Source organism: Pomacea canaliculata, linkage group LG4, assembly GCF_003073045.1.
Source record: "Pomacea canaliculata isolate SZHN2017 linkage group LG4, ASM307304v1, whole genome shotgun sequence".
Classification (NCBI taxonomy): Eukaryota; Metazoa; Mollusca; class Gastropoda; order Architaenioglossa; family Ampullariidae; genus Pomacea; species Pomacea canaliculata.
In genome coordinates this window covers 19,407,431-19,429,910 of record NC_037593.1, presented here as the reverse complement: position 1 = coordinate 19,429,910, position 22,480 = coordinate 19,407,431, and the positions used below count along the sequence as shown (strand labels likewise).

Below are 22,480 nucleotides of genomic sequence, written 5' to 3'. Positions count from 1 at the left end.
GGGGAGGGAAGCCAGCACCTTCTTCCCTCCATGACGTAAGCTGTACAGATCCCAGGCCAAGAACCTGAAAGTAGAACTGTACAAGAAAACGCCTACATATTTAATCCTTGTAATAATCACTTCATTTGTTGACATATTTTTCATATTACTGGACTCGGTGAGTTTTAATAGTTTATACATTTTGAGGATAAATATGTTATTTAGTTGTCATATGTCTCAACTCAAACACAACGATAAACGCTATTCTACTTTCACTCGTAGCAGTTGTGCTAGTGACGGCTGTCACCAGTAGACTGTGAATCGATGTTGATTTAATGTATCTAGCTACAGCACAAGAAAAGTGAAAGAACTGTCAAATGACTTGTGTATCGCTGCCCTAAACAAGCGCTACGGCTACACTACAATACACATTGACAACCTATAGGTAGCTGTGATGGCTATCTGTGATTTGATAACGAAAATTTAGCATGAGTAAATTTCAGTATGGATTTACATCAGTAATAAATCATCAGTGTTTACCATTCATAAAGTAAAAATAGTTTTCAGACCTTCAGTTAAAATTTTGGGTGGTTTTCATACCTTCAGTTAAAATCGATGGGAGTTTTCAAACTTATGTGTAAACCACAGATATTTATGAAATCAATGACATAAACATATTTTGGGAAGTTGGAGGGATGGTTTATTGACCAGTAGTAGAATTAAAAAGCTGCTAATCATAAGTTTGCGTATGTTTTTATGTTGTACTATCATACCACTTACATTTGATAACAATGAAAAAATATTTGACAAAATGTCTTTCATAATAAGACCTCATGTCAACTTGTAATTTCAGACACCTAACTCATCATTATTTATGTTTTAGATGCAAATTTTCTTTATATGATTTGGAGCTCTTTTATGTGATTTGTGTGTTTCTACATGATGGGAACCCCTCTTGTAGTCATGTACTGGTAAACATGTCTGAAATAGCCTGAATTTAATTTCATCAAGAAAATAGGCATTATCATGAAACATTTATTGCACATATCAAGTTATCTTTATTATTGCTAAAATTATTGCTAGCTTTTTTAATGTAAGTTCATATCTTTTCTTTCTGAATCTTAAGTATTATCTATGTTGTTTTAGTGCCTTTACCTGAATAAAGAGCCAAGATGGTTCTAGCAGATTTGGGGAGAAAAATTACTTCTGCATTAAAGTCACTTAGCAATGCAACAATTATCAACGAAGAGGTATTGTGTTGTTTTTAATTTTGTGATTGTTATTCCTAAGAAACATGATGCAAGAGATTTCTGCTTAAATTCAAAGAATATATTTCTTATACAACAGAGTTGGTACCATAAATTTTAATGAAAATTTAACATCACCAGAACACCATGTTATATTAACTTTGATATTTTCATGGCAACTCACCATATTATCACAGAAGAAATAGCATATACAGAGATAAATTTGCAAAAATGTATTAACTTTTTTAATTAAACAGCTCATTCTTTGTCCTAAAGAGCTTTCTGGTAATAATGATTTCTTGCCACTAAGAACAGATTTGTTAAAATGAAAGTTGAGTCACTCTTACATTGACTCTTTCATGTAACAGGTACTAAATGGCATGCTTAAAGAAATATGTGCAGCACTGCTGGAGGCTGATGTTAATATTCGGCTTGTCAAACAGCTGAGAGAAAACGTAAGGTAATGCATTTGCTTTCAAGAGTGTTGTTGATATGGATATCACACACTCTCCATTATTTTACTGCATAATCTTTAGAAAAACTAGCTTTTGAATACTGATATCTGCTTCATCATCTGTAATAAGCTTCTTATTAAATCAGGGATGATAGCACTTCAAATCATTAACTGCTTTTACCTACATGCAAGCACAGAAGCATACCTTTTTAGCTGGCATCAAATGCACCTGTTATAAATGCAAACATGCATACACACTGCACAGAAAATATAAATAGTTGATTTATATAGTGTTTTATCTACCATTTTTGATGTCAAGAAAGTTCTGCTTCAAAACATACCTGAAAATTATGACATCTGTATGGAAGCTCAAATCACAATTAGAATACTGTATATCTTGTTTGTGGAAGGGTTTTTAAGATGAGTTACTTTGTTTTTCAGTCTTGTTACTTACAACACTAATTTACAGGAATCAGTTTTTTTTCACCCCCATATAAAATTTCTTTCCATTCAATTTTAATTATTGCTTTTACTTAGTACTGAGATTTAAAAAAGTCTTGAAGTAAGTTTTCATGCTGTATTTTCAAATTTAATTTTACCTCATAAAATCTTCAAGAATGAATAGTTAAGATTCATGAAATAGTTCCAAACTTGTTTTCAGATCAGTAATTGACTTTGATGAAATGGCTGGAGGACTCAACAAACGTAGAATGATTCAGTCAGCAGTCTTCAAAGAACTAGTGAAAGTGGGTGCTTGTTTCATTTTCTTTCATAAATACCATTTTTTTTTTAGATTCATGCACTTAGCTATAGTCAGGACTGGACAAATATTTGTTTAAAATTGTCTAAAAGCTACCGAAGAGTGCAGTGATCATTATCCTATTTTCTTTTACCTGTATTTAAACCTGAAAGTTGTAATAGTTTCTGCCAAGTTTGTACCATTTTATTTTTCTTTCATTTTATCTTTACTCATTAATTTTACTGTTTGGCTGCCACCAGTTGATTGATCCAGGTGTGAAAGCATGGCAGCCTACCAAGGGGCGCAATAATGTCATCATGTTTGTTGGTCTTCAAGGCAGTGGAAAAACTACAACATGCACCAAGGTTCATTCTTTATATTTATTCCTTAGTGTCAGTTGCAAATACACAACACTCTAATGCACTCGTTAACATTTTTTTGGTGGCACGTCAGCATTTTGCAGCGCATTTTTTCAGCTTCATTAATGTTTGTTAAAAAAATTAAACCTGTTATTGCATAATCCAACTTAATTTGACCTTAGCAATGCATTAATACTGACCTAAAAGAAACTTCTTATTATTTTTTCAGTTCCAACATCCCCTCTATTTTGAATAAATATGGCAAACAATTTAAATATTTCCAGATTTAAAATTTTTTCATTACTTTTGTTAAACTTTTGTAGACTGTAAAGTGTGTGTGTTTCAGCTGGCTTACTATTATCAGCGTAAAGGATGGAAAACATGTCTCATTTGTGCTGATACCTTCAGAGCTGGAGCTTTTGATCAGCTGAAACAAAATGCAACAAAAGCCAGGATCCCATTCTATGGAAGGTATATATATATATGAGTAAAACTAGCTGAATAATTCCAGCCCCCTTTTTTTCCCCACCAAACTCTTAATTTTTAAACTAACTTGGTATACAACACCAGCATTGTAAAACACATGCAGAGTTTTAAGATAGCAAATAGTAGATCTACTTTTATCATCGTTTAATTAAATTGATTAAACATCTTTGCTTCACATCACAGCCAAAACAAGTTGCACTTTCTATGCTCAAACAAATAATAAAAACACGTGAAAATGAAATATTCACAACGCCTAAGAGTTGTTATATTAGGGGAAAAAAATCATGCAGCATATATTTGAAACAGAAGAATTTGGTGAACATTTAAATTCTGAACTGTCTAAATGATGTCTTGAAATGAAAATGAAGATCATACCTGTGTTTTTAAAATGACCATGAAACAATATCTAAAGATGGTTGACAACCCAATTAACAGTTTATTATGCCTGAAATATCAAGACAGCTCCTTACTCATCGACCTATTCATCTATCCACTGAGTTGTAGGAATGGAACTCAATCATTAAGTGAGGAGTGACTGTATTGCGATCAATTCATAGCTATTGTATAATGGATTCATGCTTTGAATTATGTGAGCCAAAAGGTTTGAGCTAATCTCAGTATACTTTTCACTCATGTCAGAAAAGTAATGGCTTCATTTACTCCTGCTCGTCTGGCAAGCAATACTCAAAATACCATTTGATTTAAATCCAGAGAAGTCACGGATGTTCACAGGTGAAAATCAAAAATGCATTATTTGAAGACTGTCTTGATATGGCTGCAACAATGTTAAAATAGGATTCGCACTGGAAGATAATTTACAGATAAGCCTTTTTTTCTGTTCATGAAAGTTATGTGGAGGCAGACCCAGCAGTGATTGCCCAGGAGGGTGTGGAAAAATTCAAAAAGGAAAACTTTGAGATCATCATTGTTGACACAAGTGGTCGGCACAAACAAGAGGATTCCCTCTTTGAAGAGATGTTGCAAGTGGAACAGTCTATTGTAAGTTTTATTTCCCTGTTTTATTTATTTCTCATAAGTAACATATTTCAGCAAGCCTTTTGAAAAGATGTTCCATCTAAATGGCCAGCCACTATTCAAAAGGCATCATTTTCACACTCTGTCAAATAGACTATAACCTATATAGTGCTTTATATTGAAACTTTAATGATTTTTTTTTTTAAAGTTCTGTATAATTGAATAGTAACTATTTCTGTAAAATTAGATTATAATCCATTATTCAGTATGTATCTAAATGTTAATTTCTGTATCTTTGGAACAGCTGGCAGTTTGGCCTTGTGTTAATATATTATTTAATTATGTCTTTCTTCTCTTCAGAGTCCTGATAATGTGATTTTTGTTATGGATGCAACAATTGGTCAGGCCTGTGAGTCACAGGTCAGTTTCTACTAATGCATTTTAAATATCATACACTACGAGACAAAGGTTAGGTGTGTGTGTCAAAAAAATGGAATCTATACTTATTGTAACTACACTATGAATAGCTAGAAATATGTGTTTTGGTTTGCTTTTTTTTTTTGCCGGCAACTATTGCTGTGACTAAAATTATGAATGCTTAATACTCATGTAGAGGGCTTTAGATTTATGCTTATAGTTTATTTAGAAGTGATTTGAAGTATTTCTAGCATATTTGACTTTTCCTTCTTTCTTTTGTCTCTTCCTTTTTTCACTTTTTTACCCTATTTCTCTCTCTTGTCTTTTGTCTCTCTTTCTCACACACATACACTAAAGAACCGCACTTTCAGGTGAATAGATTTAGAGTATGAGAAGATAATGGCATATTGGTGTGTTGTTGCTTCTGTACTAGGCCAGAGCTTTCAAAGAGAAAGTAGATGTGGCGTCAGTTATCATCACAAAGCTGGATGGACATGCAAAAGGTGGTGGAGCTCTGAGTGCGTAAGTGTCACTATTGGCGATTTATTTTAATAATTTCAAAATGCATGAAGTAAGAGAAGCACTCGTCCCAAGTGGCTTAAGTGTTTGCAAGACTTTTCTCATTTTCATACATTTCAGAGCATTTTTATGCATGCTTATTGGTATATTTTTTTTATGGTGAATGATAAGTGGACTTTCCATGGCTGAATCTTTGATCTGCTGTCATCAGCTAAATTTTATTTTTCTTTCTTTAGTGTGGCGGCCACAAAAAGTCCAGTCATCTTCATTGGCACAGGAGAACATATAGATGATTTTGAACCATTTAAAGTTCAACCTTTCGTGAGCAAACTTCTAGGTAGGTATCAGTCTTATTATCTATCCAAAGAAACATCTACTGAGCTAAATAAAGTCTTCAGTTTTAGAAAAATTCTGGTATAATGTAAGTTAATTATGAATTTGTTTTGAGTATATGTGTGTGTGCAAAACTGCTTGTACCTGTGAATGACTGCAGAGCTGCATGAGAGATGAGAGACTGCACTCTTTTTTTTTTTTGTTGATGACTGCTAAAATAATTGTGTTCTGTAAACAAATATATTCCAGGCATGGGTGACATTGAAGGCTTGATTGATAAAGTGAATGAACTGAAACTGGATGACAACGAAGAACTGATGAAGAAACTCAAACATGGTGAGTGGTTTTGCATTTTGATCTAAAATATGCTGCTGTATTGCTATTTGTAATGTAATGATTACCTGTAATCATTACTGGGGCTTTTCGAAGATAAGTATTTTGTGAGTTTTGTGTAACTTTTAAAGTTGTGCTTAATGTAATTTTGAATTGTGTCAAGCATTCCTATCTGTCTCTGCCTTGTATGTATATAACCTTTGGTGTCTGCTAGCTCAGGAGAGAGGACAATATGTTTATCAAAATGTTATACACCTACTGTTCATTTATTTGGAAGACAGACCAAACAAAAATGTGATACATGTTTATGACATACTGAAGAAGTGGAATGGGGTGAATTCAAAGACAAAAAAAAGGTAAAACCAAGGGGTGTCACTGGGGATTGAGCCCCATTGAGTTAACACCGGCGTAGGTGTCACTTGCATAACTGTGCTCTGACGATCACCCGATCACTTCTTGCTCCGCCATTGAAGGCTTCACCGCACGTCACAGAAGCGAGGAGCGGGCTGCACCAAGTGCATGATGGACACTCTCTGCCCTGGGTCTGGGGACTTTCCCGTAGACATGTAGAAACATGGCGTTCCCGTGTGTGGCCTACAGTGCAAGTATTCCAGTGACACCCCGTGACGAGGAGCTGCAGAGATCTCATATATAGGGAGCGTTTTTTTGGAGGCGTTCTTATGGTTTACAAGCTGTACATGCTAAGAAAACTACAGTTATGTCTAGACCATTGAACTACCCTCAATGCTTTGGTCAAATTCTGACGGGAAGGAGTATTTGAAGCATTCTCGTGGAATTTTTCCCTGACCAGCTTTTTCCTGAACGCGAGTGTTGGAGTAAACTGTAGCCTAGTAGGTGACTTCTAGAGCCCGGGTATCCACAGTTGCTGCTGTAGCAGCAGCAGCAATGCGCAGAACATCTAAAACGGTGCTTCAGTTGTTCATAGCTCATTAACAAATGATTGTGGCGAGATTAAGAGAGAAGGAGAGAGGCGAGAAAATAATTTTTAAGAGAATGGAGAAAGAAAGAGACGGGGTTGTGAAGTTATCAGCGCTGGCTCACATCTTTGTCTATTTTTGCAGGACAGTTCACTTTGAGAGATATGTATGAGCAGTTCCAAAATATTATGAAGATGGGCCCGTTCAGCCAAATCATGGTACGTACTTTAATGAAGAGACCCAGCTGACCAGTTTTTCAAATTATGATCAAATTGCTAGTTTATTCTTAAAAGTGCAAGGTCTCTGTAGGTTATTTCCCTTGTACAGATACTTTAGCCTATAATTATCTCCCTTTAAAGTGTGTATTACATAGCTTTCTTTACAGTGAAGTGCACGTGTATACATCAAATCAGACTTTATTGTCTGTCAAGGAGACCCAAGACAGAAATTTTTCTTTTGTATGTACATTTATATGTATGTGCATATGCTTTATACATGCACAGGACTTTTCCCCTCAATTTAACTGTATTTTTTTAAGAGTCATGTTTATTTTTTTAACCTCCATCTGTACTTGTTTTTGTTTGTGTGTGTGTGTGTGTGTGTTACACCTGTGCTTTTGTTGCAGGGCATGATCCCAGGCTTTAGTTCTGACTTCATGACTAAAGGTACAGAGCAAGAATCCATGGCACGGCTTAAGAAGCTCATGACCATCATGGACAGCATGAATGACCAAGGCAAGTGGAGTTGTGATATACAAACAGGACATCCACATAATTTTTCATGTTTAAAAAAAAAAAAGTTGTATTAGATATTGATTTGTGACTTACATATGTTTTTCATCATATGTCATATAAACCGTCAGGGCTGATCAGTGTGCTGCTGGTGGGTCATGATGAGTGATTTTGGGGAGTTTTGGTTTGGGTAGGGGGTTATTTTAAATAGGAGAGCAGGGCATACTTATGGCATATGATTCTTTATTTTCCAGAGCTAGACAGTTTAGATGGAGAAAAACTGTTTTCAAGGAACCCTGGGCGGGTGCAGCGTGTTGCTCGTGGAGCAGGAGTGTCTGTGAGAGAAGTGAATGAACTGCTGACACAGTACAAAAAGTTTGCCCAGATGGTGAAAAAGATGGGAGGCATCAAGGGTCTTTTTAAGGGTAAGATTTTCAGCACTTCTTATGGCTAAGCCTTTCAAATCCGATTAAGATCTTAGATTTTCTAACAAGTTCTTCACAGTCTGTAATTATCATGGTGCATGCATGTTCAGGAGGAGACATGAGCAAGAATGTCAACCCTGCCCAGATGATGAAACTCAATCAACAGATGGCCAAGATGATGGATCCACGAGTTCTACAGCAGATGGGTATGCATTCCTTTGCTGTTGTAGCCATTTCCATACAGTGAGTTAAAAATTAGTAATTTGTCAGGAAGAACCTACTTTACACCAATAATTCTGTTTGCCTGTCCCTATTGTCTTATCACTGCATAATTTATACAAGTAAAGCAATGCAAATGAGCCATTGAAGAATTGTAGATGATTGCTTTCACCAGTTTCAGGATGTTATGTATGAATGTAAGATGCGGAAAAAGCCCTTTTTTCTGTACTGCTTTCCTCATGGATGACTAGATATGGCTTGATGACTGCAAAAGATTTTCTGGAGCAGCTAACCTTAGCTGATGTGTTTGGGTTGTTTTTATGTGCAGGTGGCATGCAAGGTCTTCAGGGTATGATGCGACAGTTCCAACAGGGTGCAGCTGGAAAATTTGGCAACATGTTCAACTTCACTGACAGATAAAAGCATATGATGCGGCCAAACTATCAAGCAAAACATTTCATCCAAAATAAAGACGCTGGCTTTTAAAGTTCTTCAAGCTTTATGAAAAGCTGAAGAATATTTTTAAAAAAAGACAGGAAACATCTAAACTCCTCGTCATTAGTTTCATGGACAGTAATGTATTTTGTTCCTTTTTTGGTACTTTTTGGACATATTTTGATGCGAGGTCCCTTCACTGACCTTGATATTTTGAGTGTGACGAGGATATGGTGAGACTACAATACTTTCATCACATTAAAGTTATGATTTATGGGCGAACAGCTTCAGTTTGTTTCACAATTTTCACTGTAATGTCTCTTTTCACGTAAACACTTAAGTGTGTCACTAAAACATTGATAAAATGAATGTTCCCAATCATAAAAATTAATTTTCAAAAAATTTAAGTTTAGATGCATCAAAACTGAACCAAGATGACTTGCAGCTGGTATAAGCAACAACTGTCCAAAAACCAATGTCATGTAGTTGACTTGCAGTTACTAACTTTAATATTGAACCAAAACCATTGAATGCACCCATGAGATACCCAAAGCTCCACTACATGAATGCCAGATCATCTACAGGCAATGACCATCCCCAGAATGTCAAATTCTTGTCACAAATTTACAAGTTCAAAGACTAGGTGCATGTTGCAAGTTCATCTGGTTCACATTAACCCAGCCTAAAAGACTTCCTAACCCCAACAGTGTGTGCAGGTCGCTGCTTGTCACACAATGGTGGTCAATATAATGCAGAAAATACAATGGGTGAAGTGTGTTAAACCCAAGTGCATTTTATGTAAGCATAAATTTACTAAGGGCACAAGCAGCAAGCCTGCATTTTTGCCTCTTCATAAACAATGCCTAAATGTTACTACAGGCTTATTATTTACTGCATTAATTCATTCAACAAGACAGATTTGTACTTTAGAGTCCATTTCACTAAAGTCTGTCACCAACACAGGCAAGTGTCAGCTGTCTTAGGTTTAGCTCTCCTCTCGGGTATGCTGTTCTTTCTCTGCCTGTGGCATCTGTTTACATGGTGTGATATAGCCTTAGTTGCTGGCTCGGCGTAAAACACCAGTCTCCACCCACCCTCACTGTCTACAAATTAGCAGGGCCCAGGTTTCCATGTACTTTCCATAAAGGCAGTATCCACAAACAGTATTTTCCAGTTTGCACTTTTATTTTCACAGTGAGTTTTGTAACACAGTAATGAGTTTTCTAACAGAGGAAGAGATCTACTAATTACCACAGTTCTGTATAGCAGAATTATCACTAGGTTTATAAGCTGTTATGCATATAAATATACAATATGTGCAACATCTATATACACAGACCACTGGTATCCAATCTCTTTCTCAGTTATCTGATAAAAATATTCACACCAAGGCTGTTGTTTATGGCACTCTGCTATACATTACAAGGAGTGAGGCAGGGTGTCCATGTTTAAAGCTGTTAAATACCACAAAATGGCATCAACATACCCATAAGAAAAAGGATAGAAAGTTTCTAACTCAAATTTTGTTTAACTATTTGAGGTCATTGCACAAGCGTGAACATCAATAACTGTGACAGGATGTAAGTCTTTAGTCAAAGTCCTAAAGATAGCCACCAGTTAAAAAAGAATGGCTATTTCCAGCAGAATCAGCAACTTGAATATATCACAGGTCGAAGAATTTAAGGGGTACTGAAATGAAAAGGGAATGATCGTGATATACATTTAAATTTCATGGACAACAAACATCAAGCAGAAATGACAACCAAACAAGAATGGCAAGCCCCTAATCTTCACTTGTTACTATTATTATTATAATAGGTACATTTATGTAAGCAACTGGCAGTGGCACATTTAATGCTGATGTCAAAAATCAAAGAAACATCAAGGACATCTCAAATTTTGAAAAGTTGACTAGTGGTAAGACTGTTAATGAAAGAAAAGTCTCTGGTATCAATATAGGCAGCTCATTTCCATTTCAGACCAGATTTAATGGCTATACCCTGTTTCCCTTTAAGCACCCATTTTCTCAGTAATCATCATCACCATCATTTCTATTTGCCATTTCAGTCTAATTTTTTGACCGAATATGTAAAGCGAACTGGCTGAAACACATACCTACAATATTATTATGGATTTTATTTTAAAGAATGGCAATTTAGCATCAGGTCATAAAGCTAGTTCACAATTACAATACTGTTTCTGCTTCTACTACATTATGGTATTGCACAATGGACTTCTCATGACTTATTCTGTCACTAATGCATGTTAATACTGGAATCAAAACACTTTGGTTTGGTCAGCACTTTGATTATCTCTTGCTCAGAGGTAATATCTCATGTCTTTCTTCCATTGTCTGCATTGACCACTTTGCATGAAGCTACTAATGCTGTGCTGGATTAAAGAAAAAAATGAGTGGAAAGAATATATAAATAACTTGTCAGGCACTTTCTATTATTTTTTTCTTTGAAGCCATGTGGCCTGAGCCAATAATAACTTCATTTATTAGTACTTTTTTCTTCATAGGCCCATTCATCGGACATTTTCTAAAAAATTATTTTATTCTACTTTCTACACCCAGTAACTGCTCTTATCACCTTTCCTTGCACTACCACCACTTCCTCCATCCCCATCGCCACTGACTCTAAAATTCTTTCCAGTTTTAAAAGAAGCAGCACCCTCATCCAATGCTGCACCGTGGATTTCGCCATCATTCTGACCCTCCTCTGGATCTGATGCTAGCAGTCTTCTGTGTGCTTCCTCAGGATTTTCCACCTGTTGGGGATTGATCACATTTTATCACAAAGAATTAATAGGTTGATTCAGCTGACAGCATAGCTCATTCACAACATTGTAGCAGCATTGCAGACTTTCTTTCAAAAAACCAAAAGCATTCAAATCAGAAGCAAAAATTTTTGCAAAGTCAGCCAAGAAGCCCTCACACATGAATGATAATGGTATTCAACAGCCATCAGTAAAATTCAAAAGCAGCAATCTCACCTCATCTGGTATTGACTGTTCTTCATTGCCACAATCAGGATTCAAAGCTAACACACCACTGTGCAGTGATGACTGCAGAAGACTACTTCTAAGTCGAGCTCCAAGTGGAAGCAGTCCTGGACCAATTAACAGTGAAGGTGAGGGACTAATGCAGGGAGTGGAGCATCTTGAAGAACTGAGGTCACACTGATCCAACAGGCGCATAAGCTCTGTGGCTGTAGGACCCCCATCATCGCCTACAAAAAATAGTAATAATCTTAGTTTCCAATACATTTATCAGACTACTTGGATACAGTTCTTGCCTTGTTAATTTACAATTAGGTTCACAGAACTGTACTTTCAGCTGTGTATCTCTGCTCTTTCTCTGTTTCATTCCACCATTAACTTTTCTTTCTCCACTATACATATTTCACTCATTTATATGATGGCTGCCTGAAAAGCTGTCCAGAAAATGGCTATTTCTTTTCATCTGCCAGGTGCATCTTAAGATGAACAAATACATAAAACAGATTCCTCATGTCTGAAGGCTTACATGACTTCTCAGATGTTTTGTTCATCAGATCAAGAGCTGTAGTCAAGTCCCACATCTGAAACAGGAACAAAATTCCGTTTAATTCTACTACACTATTTAGGAGATGTTGATTCACACAATAATAAATCAGTTCTCTACAAAATTTTTGAATGAAGTGCCATTTTTCACGAACAGTTATAAAAACTATTACCTGAATACTCCCATTTGAATGTCCTGTAAAGAGATATCGCCTTGGGCGAGATCCCATGCGGGTTGAACCTCACATTCATGGACACAGAATGCACTAATGGTACTGTTGTCAACTGACTTGATGACGCACACCCTGACATTGACAGTGGAAGTGGAGAAAAAAAAAAGATGATACATCAAGCAAGCGCAGAAATGTTCATAACAAATGCTCTATTTTTGCATGCATTAATGCTAGTATCATTTTATATCCTGTTACAAACACATTATCCTAAATAACAAATGTCTCCCTTCCTTAACAATAATATTAATATTACTTTATTTCACAATAAATAGGAATTTATTTCAGTTTGAAGGAAAGGGTAAAGTCTGAAAGATTACTAATGAAACAGATTTTTAATCAATGAGATGATGATTCAACATTTGAGAAACCTCTGCCCAGAAGATGAGAGTCTGACAAAAAGCCTGTCAGTCTCTGGCACAACCTTTTGCACAAACACCTGTGTGTCATCCTGCTCTCCAAAAGGACCTGCAGCAGACAGTTAAAGAAATAACAAAGGGATCTGACAGATTATTAAATAACAAAAAGACCTGTAACAGATGCTTAATAAGCACAGCCAAAGCATTTGCAGACAATACTGTATAAATAATGCCCTCACTACAAATACTTTTATATCACATGGTTTAACTGTTCCATTTTTTTCTGAAGGTTATTTTCATGCCTAAAATTCTTCACCTCTGTAGATGGATCCTTCAGATTAAAAGGGACACTGAACCTGTGTGGTTTGGTGATGATTATGTGGTAATAGTTCCAAGAAATAGCAACTGTCTTTAAAAAAAACTTTTGGCAAACAAATGACAATTTTTGAAATGTCATACCAAAATCATTGCCAGCCATATAGCCGATGTAAGGATCTAAGTCTTCAAGGGACATGATCTTGAAAGATGCCAAAGGTGTAGATCCAGGCTGAGTGGAAATCATGCCACGGAAAACGTGTCACACTCCAGGTTCGTACATGATTGTATTCAGAGCAGACTGCAAACATGATGTAAATGTCAAAAATCAGCTTACAGCTGCTGTTGGATCACTGCTCCATCAAAAAATGTTACAGTGACAAACAACATGCATGTATGATATTCAAAACAAGTCAGAAATGTCTCATGACCTCTGCACTTAAGAAATGAAAAAACATTTTCAAGTCATTTAAGCTGTAAAACAAGTCTCACAAGAAGGCATGGATACAATTTTTTTTCTTTTATGATGATTTATATCAAATATATGCACCAGTTTCCATAAGCAATTATATGAAATGTTTTAAGGAAGTGTCTGTGTGTCATTGTGACACATACCATGTTGAGAAAATTATATTAGAACCCCAATTTTGGCATGCCTTTGATGCTTTAAAGATTTTGCTAGAACCCAGGGTTCACTCCTTGCTTCCCCACCTGATACAAGGTGTTTCTCAGACAGCATGACTTTGGTGACAGGACTACGATGGACAGTGAAGGTCTGAAAAAGTTGTGGTCCATGGCCAACTGTTTCAGGATGCTGCACTATGACACGCACTGTACCTGAACTTGTGCCATAAGCTATCTCAATCCAGTTACCACTCAGCCCCGTAGAAGACACTGATTAAAACAAATGATGAACATGATCAGACATTTTTTTTAAATGAATTTTATGAAAAAAGTACCTAGACACATATCTCTTTGTTGCATACATGCACGCACCATCTACCCAGCTACATTCACCCAGCCACTCTCTCTCACACACACACGAAGTGAAACACAAAGAAAAAAGACAATTGTATAGACTTGTATTTACTTGTTCTAGGTGTCAGATAGACACTGAGCGCTGTCACCATGTCATTTGCGGGGTCTCGGTAAAGCTCAGTCACAAGCAAATCGTTGTCCTTCATCCGAAGAGGGAATTTCTGCATGTCTGTTGAGATATTTCTCTCAAAAATATGTTGGTAGTACATTTGTGCATTTTGTATTTGAATATGTAAGTCTATGTACATAAAAATATCTAAATATCTAAACATATATTTACATACATGTGCATATACATAGATGCCTTTCTTATTCCTATGTGAAGTCCAATTTATACAGAACCTAGCCCATCTTTTAGCAACAGGTCTGGAGAACGCCACAATTAAAGACATCCTTATTTCTTTCTTTTTCAAGCCCTCATGTTGTTAATAAGATTACAAGTTTGTTATTGTCTTAAACTAGCTATACAAAACATTTTTCTGACAAAAACAGACACATAATTATGCAAAAATATTATTATTAAAGATAAGCCTGATATCCCTTATGAAAGTTGTTCACAAAAGTACAAAGAAAACTCTTCCAATTTACTTATTTTTACCTATGTAGTAAATGGATCCATTGCTACAGCCTAGCAAAAGAAAGGACCCAGCAGTATCATGGCTTGTAACAGGAACAACATCTTGAATCTGTATCAGAAGATAATAAATATCAATATTCAATATCACTGTTCAATAACTGAAGAAAAAGAGGACATCAAATTATCAATATACAGCTGGATACTTTTTACCTACATATACTGTAAGTAGGCAGGTATGCATTCTACTGGTCATGCAAATCTGCTCATCAATAACTGAAGCAATAAGTTTCCATGTCTGAGACTTCTCAGTTATCACCTATAAATCATGCTACTGAAGGTACTGCAAAGCTTAATAAATGGTTCTTCTTACAATTATCTTATGACCGAAGTTTAGAAAGGAACATGGAAAAATAAATAATAACCTGCCAATGTTGCGTCATGGAGTGCCACACGCCCACTTTGCCTGTCTGACTGAGTGCTACAAGCTGACTCCCAATGAAGAATAAAGAATCTACAGAGACATTTAAGCTGAAGACACCTGCAACATAGATCTGTACTTATTGCATCAGGGCCTGTGTAGAGCACGATCATTTATGTGTTTGTGTTAAAAAGTGTTGAGACTAAAGCTTATTTTGCATGCATATACTATAAATCCGTAAGAAGCACTGCAGGTAAAAATGCTTTTATTATTCCTTTTCTATTAAGCAATTATTACTGTCTAGATGTCTTTCTTTATGCCTAAAGCATGACTATTTTTTTCTTTTTTACAGCAAACAATTTTAGTGCTTTTAGATATTAGTATTTTTACTGTTTCCCTTTGAAGTGCATTCATGCAAAAGTATTACTCTTTAAACATAAACTGTAAGAATGAGTACTGAATTCTTACCTATCTCCCTGCTCTCCCCATCATCAGTGATGGACCACAGTCGCACAACATTTGCAGCGGCCACCGCCACCATTTTGTGAGTGTTGTCTTGCATGGAGTTCAGGACTTTGGCATTGATGGCAACCCGTTCCACTATGTTACATAAATATTCACTAGTCCATATCAAGTGCCAGCCTGTTGAGTCTTTCATTCTGTTAGCAAACAGTGACAAAAAGTCGTCGTCATCATCATCATCATTATCCATCATCACTACATGAACTGTGTGTGTATTGTGAAGCATGAAATCTGTAAAATGAGCAAAATATATGCCATACATGATGCTAAAGAGAAGAAAACAAGCTTCTTGATATAAAAGTCTGCCAGATACAAGCTAAGACTAACCTATAGCAGCATACAAAGTGTGGGTACGCCACACAAATCCAGTTGTGATGACCCTTCAACATAGGTGACACGCAAAGGATCCACATATGGGGCTGCAACAGTCAATATTAAATAATGGACACTCCCTTTTAACTACACCTACAACAAACTGAAGTCACAGTAAGAATCAAAACAGATTTGAGTACTTCTGATATTCAAGACGCATCCATCTTTAGGTGTTTTGAGCTGGACAGCACAAATTAAAGATCCTAGGCTGCAACACAAGTGTGTATTTTCATTCTACATGTAAACGTTTTCATTAACTGCAACAGGTGAATTGGCTTTAAAGGCCAAATTTTTTTTCTGTCCAGAAGGAAAGAACAGGTTTGGCTTGGACATGAGGTCAGTCTTTGAAATACCTTCATCTCGCGGGATAGTTACAAGTGATATGCAAGGCATCCTTCTCACCCAACCAGGACTTGCGGAAGGCTTTAGAACTGGGCAAAGAGAAAGCTGAGAAGAGAACAGCTTGCTGTGAAGGAGTGTGTATAGACAGAAGTGCTTGTAGAGTAATTGCCACAGAAGTGCAGATAGCATTCCAGTAGGAAAGTAATTAAATTCATTAGATGGATACAGGCTACTTGGTCCAAGATTTATGAGGTAAAAAAATATGCATAAGAATTGAACAATCAAATAATAATAATACTACAGTGTAGACATCAGTGTACACTGAAGCCCATAGATATGTCACATTCTTTGGTTAGCAGTTTGGTTTCTTCACAGGCCTTTCTCATCCTCCAGTCTTGTTCTCAACCCCAACCACAAAACTGGCCAGGCAAGAACGATGAATTGGGCAGTAAGCAATGCCTATGACCCCAACCCATATATTTTGGGGACTAGATAGCACTAATTAGCAAAGATTGACTGACAGCATGTAGTACTCATGGCTGTATATCCTGCTTCCCCATCATTCTTTCCCACCATGAGTAAAAGGTTCAGCCATTCAAGGCCTTCAAGAATAAAACAGATATAACCTGCAACCAAATTACAGAACAGGCGATAAGCTCATCTTCCCGAAACAAAGTGGGTACACCAAACACACACATAATGCACGTACCCACCCCATATTTCCAATAATTAAGTAATGTCATCTGAAGACTTGTTCCATTCAATAACACTGCAAACTAATGACAAATAAAAATGCACCATTTTTTCTTCATTGAAAATCACACCTTGGTTTACAATAACTTCCTGCTTTCCAACCATTATCTTGCAGTGATCAACAGCTAGCTGTTGTGAGTAACGAAGATCAGCAGAGGAGTTGCGAGAATGACTACGAGAACGAATATCCACTGAACTCTGACGAGAATGTCCCATCCTAGGTTCTGCTTGACTCCTGCACAGTAAATTTTGCAAGAATTGATAAACTCGGTGGGAAGGGGAAGAGAAGGAGGACTGATGATGATAATTTTTGACTGACAGATGGATGGATGATGATGATTCTACTGAAAAGTCACCAGAAGAATTTTAAAAACAATTCTGTCACATAAATGACAAAGATCTTTAGTATACAATCTATTAGCAGTTGACAATCCATAACTTGAGTAGGCACAAGATGCATTAAAAAACATCATAATGAATAGTACCTGGGCCCTTCACATGCACCCCTGGCAGCCATTTCTAAGCTGGCTGATGAATGACGCTTTTCCATGACTGGAGGGTGTGGAAGAACTAGAGCAATCCAACAAATATACAAAACTTTTATTCTGTAGGAGATTTACTGTTTTTTCTGCCTTTATTTCTTGTATTTAATTAATTATGAGTACTCATAAATAATATAGCCAAATCCAAAGAATCCAATGAAAGAAACAAATTTCATGGTCATTCACAATGTTTGGCATATATTGTTCACAAAACCAACACTTTTACCATTCAGTAAATGCCAGATCAAAATTATTATGTTTATAGCTTGGCACTTAATGCCTGCACACCATGTTAATAAATAAAGATGTTGATTTACACCATCAAAGGCAGGCACAATACACTTAACAAAAACACACACATTATGATGATGATGATGGATGGTTGATAATGATGATGATGATGATTATGAGAGCTGTCTCAAAAGCAAAGAGCTCATGGTGTGCCCCATTATTGTTGTAGTGTAGCCATTCAAGAAGATAAACATCATCAGCACAGATGCTGTCTGCATCCTTGACAATTAAGGAATCTTTGACAAGTCAATGACATGTTCTGCTTCAAAAAGTAGCTGAAAATTATGGCATTAGTATTGAAGTTCAGCTCCCAATCTTAATCTTTGGTGCAGTGGCCAAACTTTTGCAGAAGGAATATTGCTCAATTGAAAGAACTCCTGTTAAAAACTTCAGCCTGCTTCTTTGAGCTTCGCAGTGTAAACCCTGCCTTTACTGCACATGAAGCATAGGATGATGACAGCTCAGCATCAAAAATCACTACTTACTACTTTCATAATTTTCATTGATTTGAACATATCCACTGATTAATCATGAAATAAATGCAAAACATACCAGGTGGATGGAAGCAGCCATGAAAGAGGACATCACCACAGGATGCTACATCCAAGTCTTCACAAAGAGATAAGCGGCGCACTACACACAAGGGAACAAGCCTCATGCTAGATACAGGAAGACAAGTCTCTTAAACTTGACACAGGAAAATAAGTCTCTGACATATTTCTAGAACTAATATATTCTTATAGATGAGAAAAAATAATTCATATTTAGATAAAAATATTTATATTTTTGTTTTACAGTTTTGTCAAGTGAACAACAGAATATGCAGCCCATCCACACTCAAGCTTCCAACTCACATATGCACACACAAAGTCAGTCAGTCGTCCCTTGACCAGCATGTCATTGTGGGAAGCACATGGATAGACACAGTAGCTGACAGGGCCCACCATTCTTGCCTATTTTGGGTGATAATGAGCAGGTCCAGTCCAGTTTTTGACGTTTGTAAGCCATTTCTTTATTTGGCCACTGCAGCATCGACTACCCTCAAAGGTGCCTTGAAGGATGGTCTCGAGAATGTGTCGTGCCAGGTCACATGGCCAATCTTACGTCACCTGACCATTGAAAGTAGAGGTACCTGGTGTCCTACGAGTGTGGCAATCTTGTTTCGTACAAAGTCATTGATTCTATATTCCTTGTATGAGATCTGAAGCAGCCTCCTCAGGCACTTGTTCTCAAATGCCTGGATTCTCCTTTTTGTTTCGGCAAAGCAGAGTCCATCTGTCACATCCATAAAGCAGGGTTGGCACTACCAGGGATTTGTACAGCTTGTACTTGGCAGTGAACCTTATCTTATTGCTATTCCAGATCCTATCTAGTCTAGCCATTGTAGCTGCTGCTTTTGCAATCCTAATGCAGACATCTGGCAAGCTGCCATCCTTGGATAGGGTGGCTACAAAGTACTTGAAGCTGCTTACCTCTTCAAGCTGTGCCCTGTTCATATAAATCTCTGCTTTGCCACTGCCATTAATCATAACTTTGCTCTTTTCAGAACTGGTTTCCATTCCAAATGCATTTGAACTGTCTGTCAGTCTGTTGGTGAGGTCTTGCAGTTCTTTCTTATTACCTGCTAACAGATCTATGTCATCTGCAAAGCACAGGCTGCAGATTTGTCTTCCACCAATGGAAATGGAAGCATGATAAGCGTGGAGAGCTTCGAGCATGATATTCTCCAAGAAGATATTAAACAGCACCGGTGATAGGGGACACCCTTGATGTATGCCTAGTGTGGCACACATATACATAAAGCCAAACAGACCACAAATAATAAACATACTCAGAGGTGTGATTCCATAGAACTCTGCCTCATGACGCAGTGCTGACAAGTCCACATCCCTAAAAACAGACAATGACATGCCATTTCGGAACCTTGGCCATGCAGTGATACTTATTCAATTTCAGTCACTAATGCTGTTTCTATGCTAAGAAGTTAGTATATTAACATCCATTTCAAATGCTGACGCAAAAACCTTTTTAAAACTTGAAAAACATCCATAACCATTCTGTCTGTCTATTAATTATTAATTATTTAAACATCAGGTTCACCCTTCATATTCATTTGCTAGTACAGCTGTTTTATTCCATTAAGCACAAAATTTTCTTTTCCTAAACTGACCTTAGATTTTTTTTTTTTTGGAAACTTGCTGTTATTTGCATCATTTTAAAAACACAAATGTCTTGAAATTGGCTAAAGAAAAAATATACTTACTTTAAGTGAACTTCTTTGGTTCTGAGAAAACTTAGCACAATTGAAAATAGTTTTGGATCTCTGTCAATAAATATCTGCAAAATAATGCAGGATAAATGATAGCTAGACAGTCAATTTAAGGAGACAGGTAAGTAAAAATTATACAAATGCTGCTGATCCATGTGGATACAAGTCAAAAAATGTAAACGTTTAATTTTCCTAATATTATGTTTATAACAAAATAGAACAAATGTTAATAATAAACTAGATTCCCATCTATTAATACTGATGATAATATAGGTCTAAACTGTCCATATCATTTTTTTTTCAAATGGTAAAAGACACATGCTGGTTTAATCAAAGTGCAGAACACTAGTATGTGATTGTGAATTTAATTTAGGATCTTCATTTGTGGAAATGTACTAGGGTTTACAGGTGTGAAGAAACTGTGTGAAAATGAGGGAAAGATATCTGCCATAGTTACATGAGACCAAACATAACTGCTACAAAAAAAGTGATGCAAGTTTGTAATCATTTCATAAGCAAAAAATCATGAGGTGGTCCTTGAAAAAAAATGTAACTATGAGTGCCTTCTTGCCTTTGTAAATATACAACTAGAACAGATGCTATAATGCACTGGAATCAATAAGTGCCAGCTTTAGTTAAAGGTGGAGTCAGTCTGATACAAAATTACCAGCAAGTATTCAACTACTAGTAAATCATAATGTGCATTTTTATATATTATGAGACAGATCATCTCTCCTAGAAAAAAGTGAGGCCTTACTGATTACCATATGAAGTGCTACTGTGGTGGGATTGCTTGTTTGGGACAGTGTGGACTGGCAGCACTTTAAAACAATTATCAGCCACGTAAAACTAATCTGTCTGGCTAGTTACTTTTTCATTTTCTTAGAAAGCAAGATTTGCACTGAAAAATGAAAAAAAATGTTAGTAGTTTTTCTTTGATTCCTTCTCAGTGTTTGGGTAAATAAAAGTAAGTGGTAAAAGATACAATTTTCATGATATGTTGGGATCGATTTCTAATGCACAAAAAGTAACATACCGCTCCTGTTTCATCTCTGTGTGAAGAGATACGCCCACTCAACAAACTAGAATATAAAAATAAAAGAACCCAGTTAGTGTAACAAATAGCCAAGCAAAATCTTACAAATCGTTTTGAAAGAGTTGAAAAAAAAATGCTAACAATGAGATATGCTCTAGACCTTAGGAAATATATATTTCGTAGACAAGCACTATCTGACATGTGGACATGGTTAAACAAAATGAAAACTATGCTTCTGTCCTGACAAAAATCAATACTTTTTATAACAGACCTTGTGAAGAAGGAATCTGGTATCCAAGTAAGCGTCTGGCGAGACGTTGAAAACCTGAATAACAAATTTGCATTTCTTATAAATGAGCACTTCTACTATAACGTACTATACACAATACTTTCTGTCATCGTTTATTAAATCACACGAAATATTCATGGTATTATAGCAATGTATTATCATAAAAGTAAACCGAAGTTGAAAAAGTAAAACTAGAACACAGTAAAAAAAACACAAGAGATCCGTTACTTACCGCGTTCCTCCCACGTTAAGGTGGACGATTTCGCCAGACATGGCGAATCAATAGATCAAAGGCGCTTTACTTCATTGTGTCTAGGTTATGAAAAGTAATGCCTCATCAAAAATAATGACTGGACTTTAAAGTAGTCCTACCGTTCGTAGAAGCAAAGAGTCGAATTATAACGATATTGCCATCTTCTACGCAAGGAAACACTACTCCTAACACTCTCGCCGGTTGTCGACCGTAGAAAGCCTCGCTTTGGTGTATGGGCAAAGGGAGACAAGCAATCGTGTTTTCTAGTGGGTTACATTATTTATGATGACTAGGGTCAATCTGTGCAGATCCTATTTCCCAAAACTGGGTGAATATCCTTCTTCTAGGAACAACTTTACTTTAGGAAGGGAAGGACAAACACTACCAAAAAACTCCAAACCTCTACCTACCAAGTAGATGGCCCGATAAAATCTCCAATAACAGCATGTGTGGGAAGTAAACAAAATCCAGAAGTGCAAGTGGGGCTAGAGAGGGCACTAGTGTCAGGCAGGCACTTGACTGGAACCCTCAGGGGGAGAGGAGAGTTGGAAGACCAGAGCAGGACTTGGAGAAGATCAGTAGAGAGCAAGGTAAAGGATACTGGAATCACATGGATCCAACTGAGGGGGGCTACCTAAAACAGGGTCTGCTGAAGAGGTGTTTTCAGCGCTATTCTTCGCGAGGAGTAGTATGGAATAAACGAAAACTAAACTTATTTTAATCCCCCTTTTCTCCGGTT

General features: G+C 36.6%; 2 protein-coding genes across 2 annotated transcripts; one reads left to right on the top strand and one right to left on the bottom strand.

The window, feature by feature from the left end:
• Nucleotides 1-18: 18 nt before the first annotated feature.
• LOC112561119 (signal recognition particle 54 kDa protein) lies at nt 19-8,616 on the top strand. Its single transcript, XM_025233366.1, has 16 exons — nt 19-157; nt 1,126-1,229; nt 1,595-1,686; nt 2,342-2,426; nt 2,680-2,784; nt 3,125-3,249; nt 4,113-4,263; nt 4,600-4,659; nt 5,090-5,178; nt 5,412-5,512; nt 5,758-5,844; nt 6,924-6,997; nt 7,405-7,513; nt 7,765-7,935; nt 8,046-8,141; nt 8,483-8,616. Exons 2-16 carry the CDS (start codon nt 1,152-1,154, stop codon nt 8,572-8,574), a joined length of 1,515 nt encoding a protein of 504 aa, XP_025089151.1. The 5' UTR covers nt 19-157; nt 1,126-1,151; the 3' UTR covers nt 8,575-8,616.
• A 1,139-nt stretch (nt 8,617-9,755) lies between these two features.
• Nucleotides 9,756-21,958, bottom strand: LOC112561635 (BTB/POZ domain-containing protein KCTD3-like). The gene is given in 24 exon segments (XM_025234222.1): nt 9,756-11,361; nt 11,587-11,822; nt 12,119-12,173; nt 12,309-12,379; nt 12,382-12,440; nt 12,737-12,833; nt 13,184-13,295; nt 13,297-13,340; nt 13,751-13,933; nt 14,130-14,246; nt 14,676-14,763; nt 15,077-15,192; nt 15,541-15,731; nt 15,922-15,983; nt 15,985-16,013; nt 16,830-16,934; nt 17,133-17,296; nt 17,547-17,631; nt 18,447-18,527; nt 19,726-19,784; nt 20,158-20,231; nt 21,200-21,245; nt 21,471-21,524; nt 21,721-21,958. Coding segments are annotated over 24 exon segments (2,373 nt in total). The 5' UTR covers nt 21,762-21,958; the 3' UTR covers nt 9,756-11,157.
• Between the last annotated feature and the right edge of the window lie 522 nt (nt 21,959-22,480).

Bases quoted from the DNA above. Each gene is read 5' to 3' on its own strand.
- LOC112561119 (XM_025233366.1), top strand. From the start codon at position 1,152: ATGGTTCTAGCAGATTTGGGGAGAAAAATTACTTCTGCATTAAAGTCA. The intron at 4,660-5,089 runs GTCAGTTTCTAC...CTTCTGTACTAG, and splicing joins GTCAGGCCTGTGAGTCACAG to GCCAGAGCTTTCAAAGAGAA. The intron at 7,936-8,045 runs GTAAGATTTTCA...ATGCATGTTCAG, and splicing joins CATCAAGGGTCTTTTTAAGG to GAGGAGACATGAGCAAGAAT.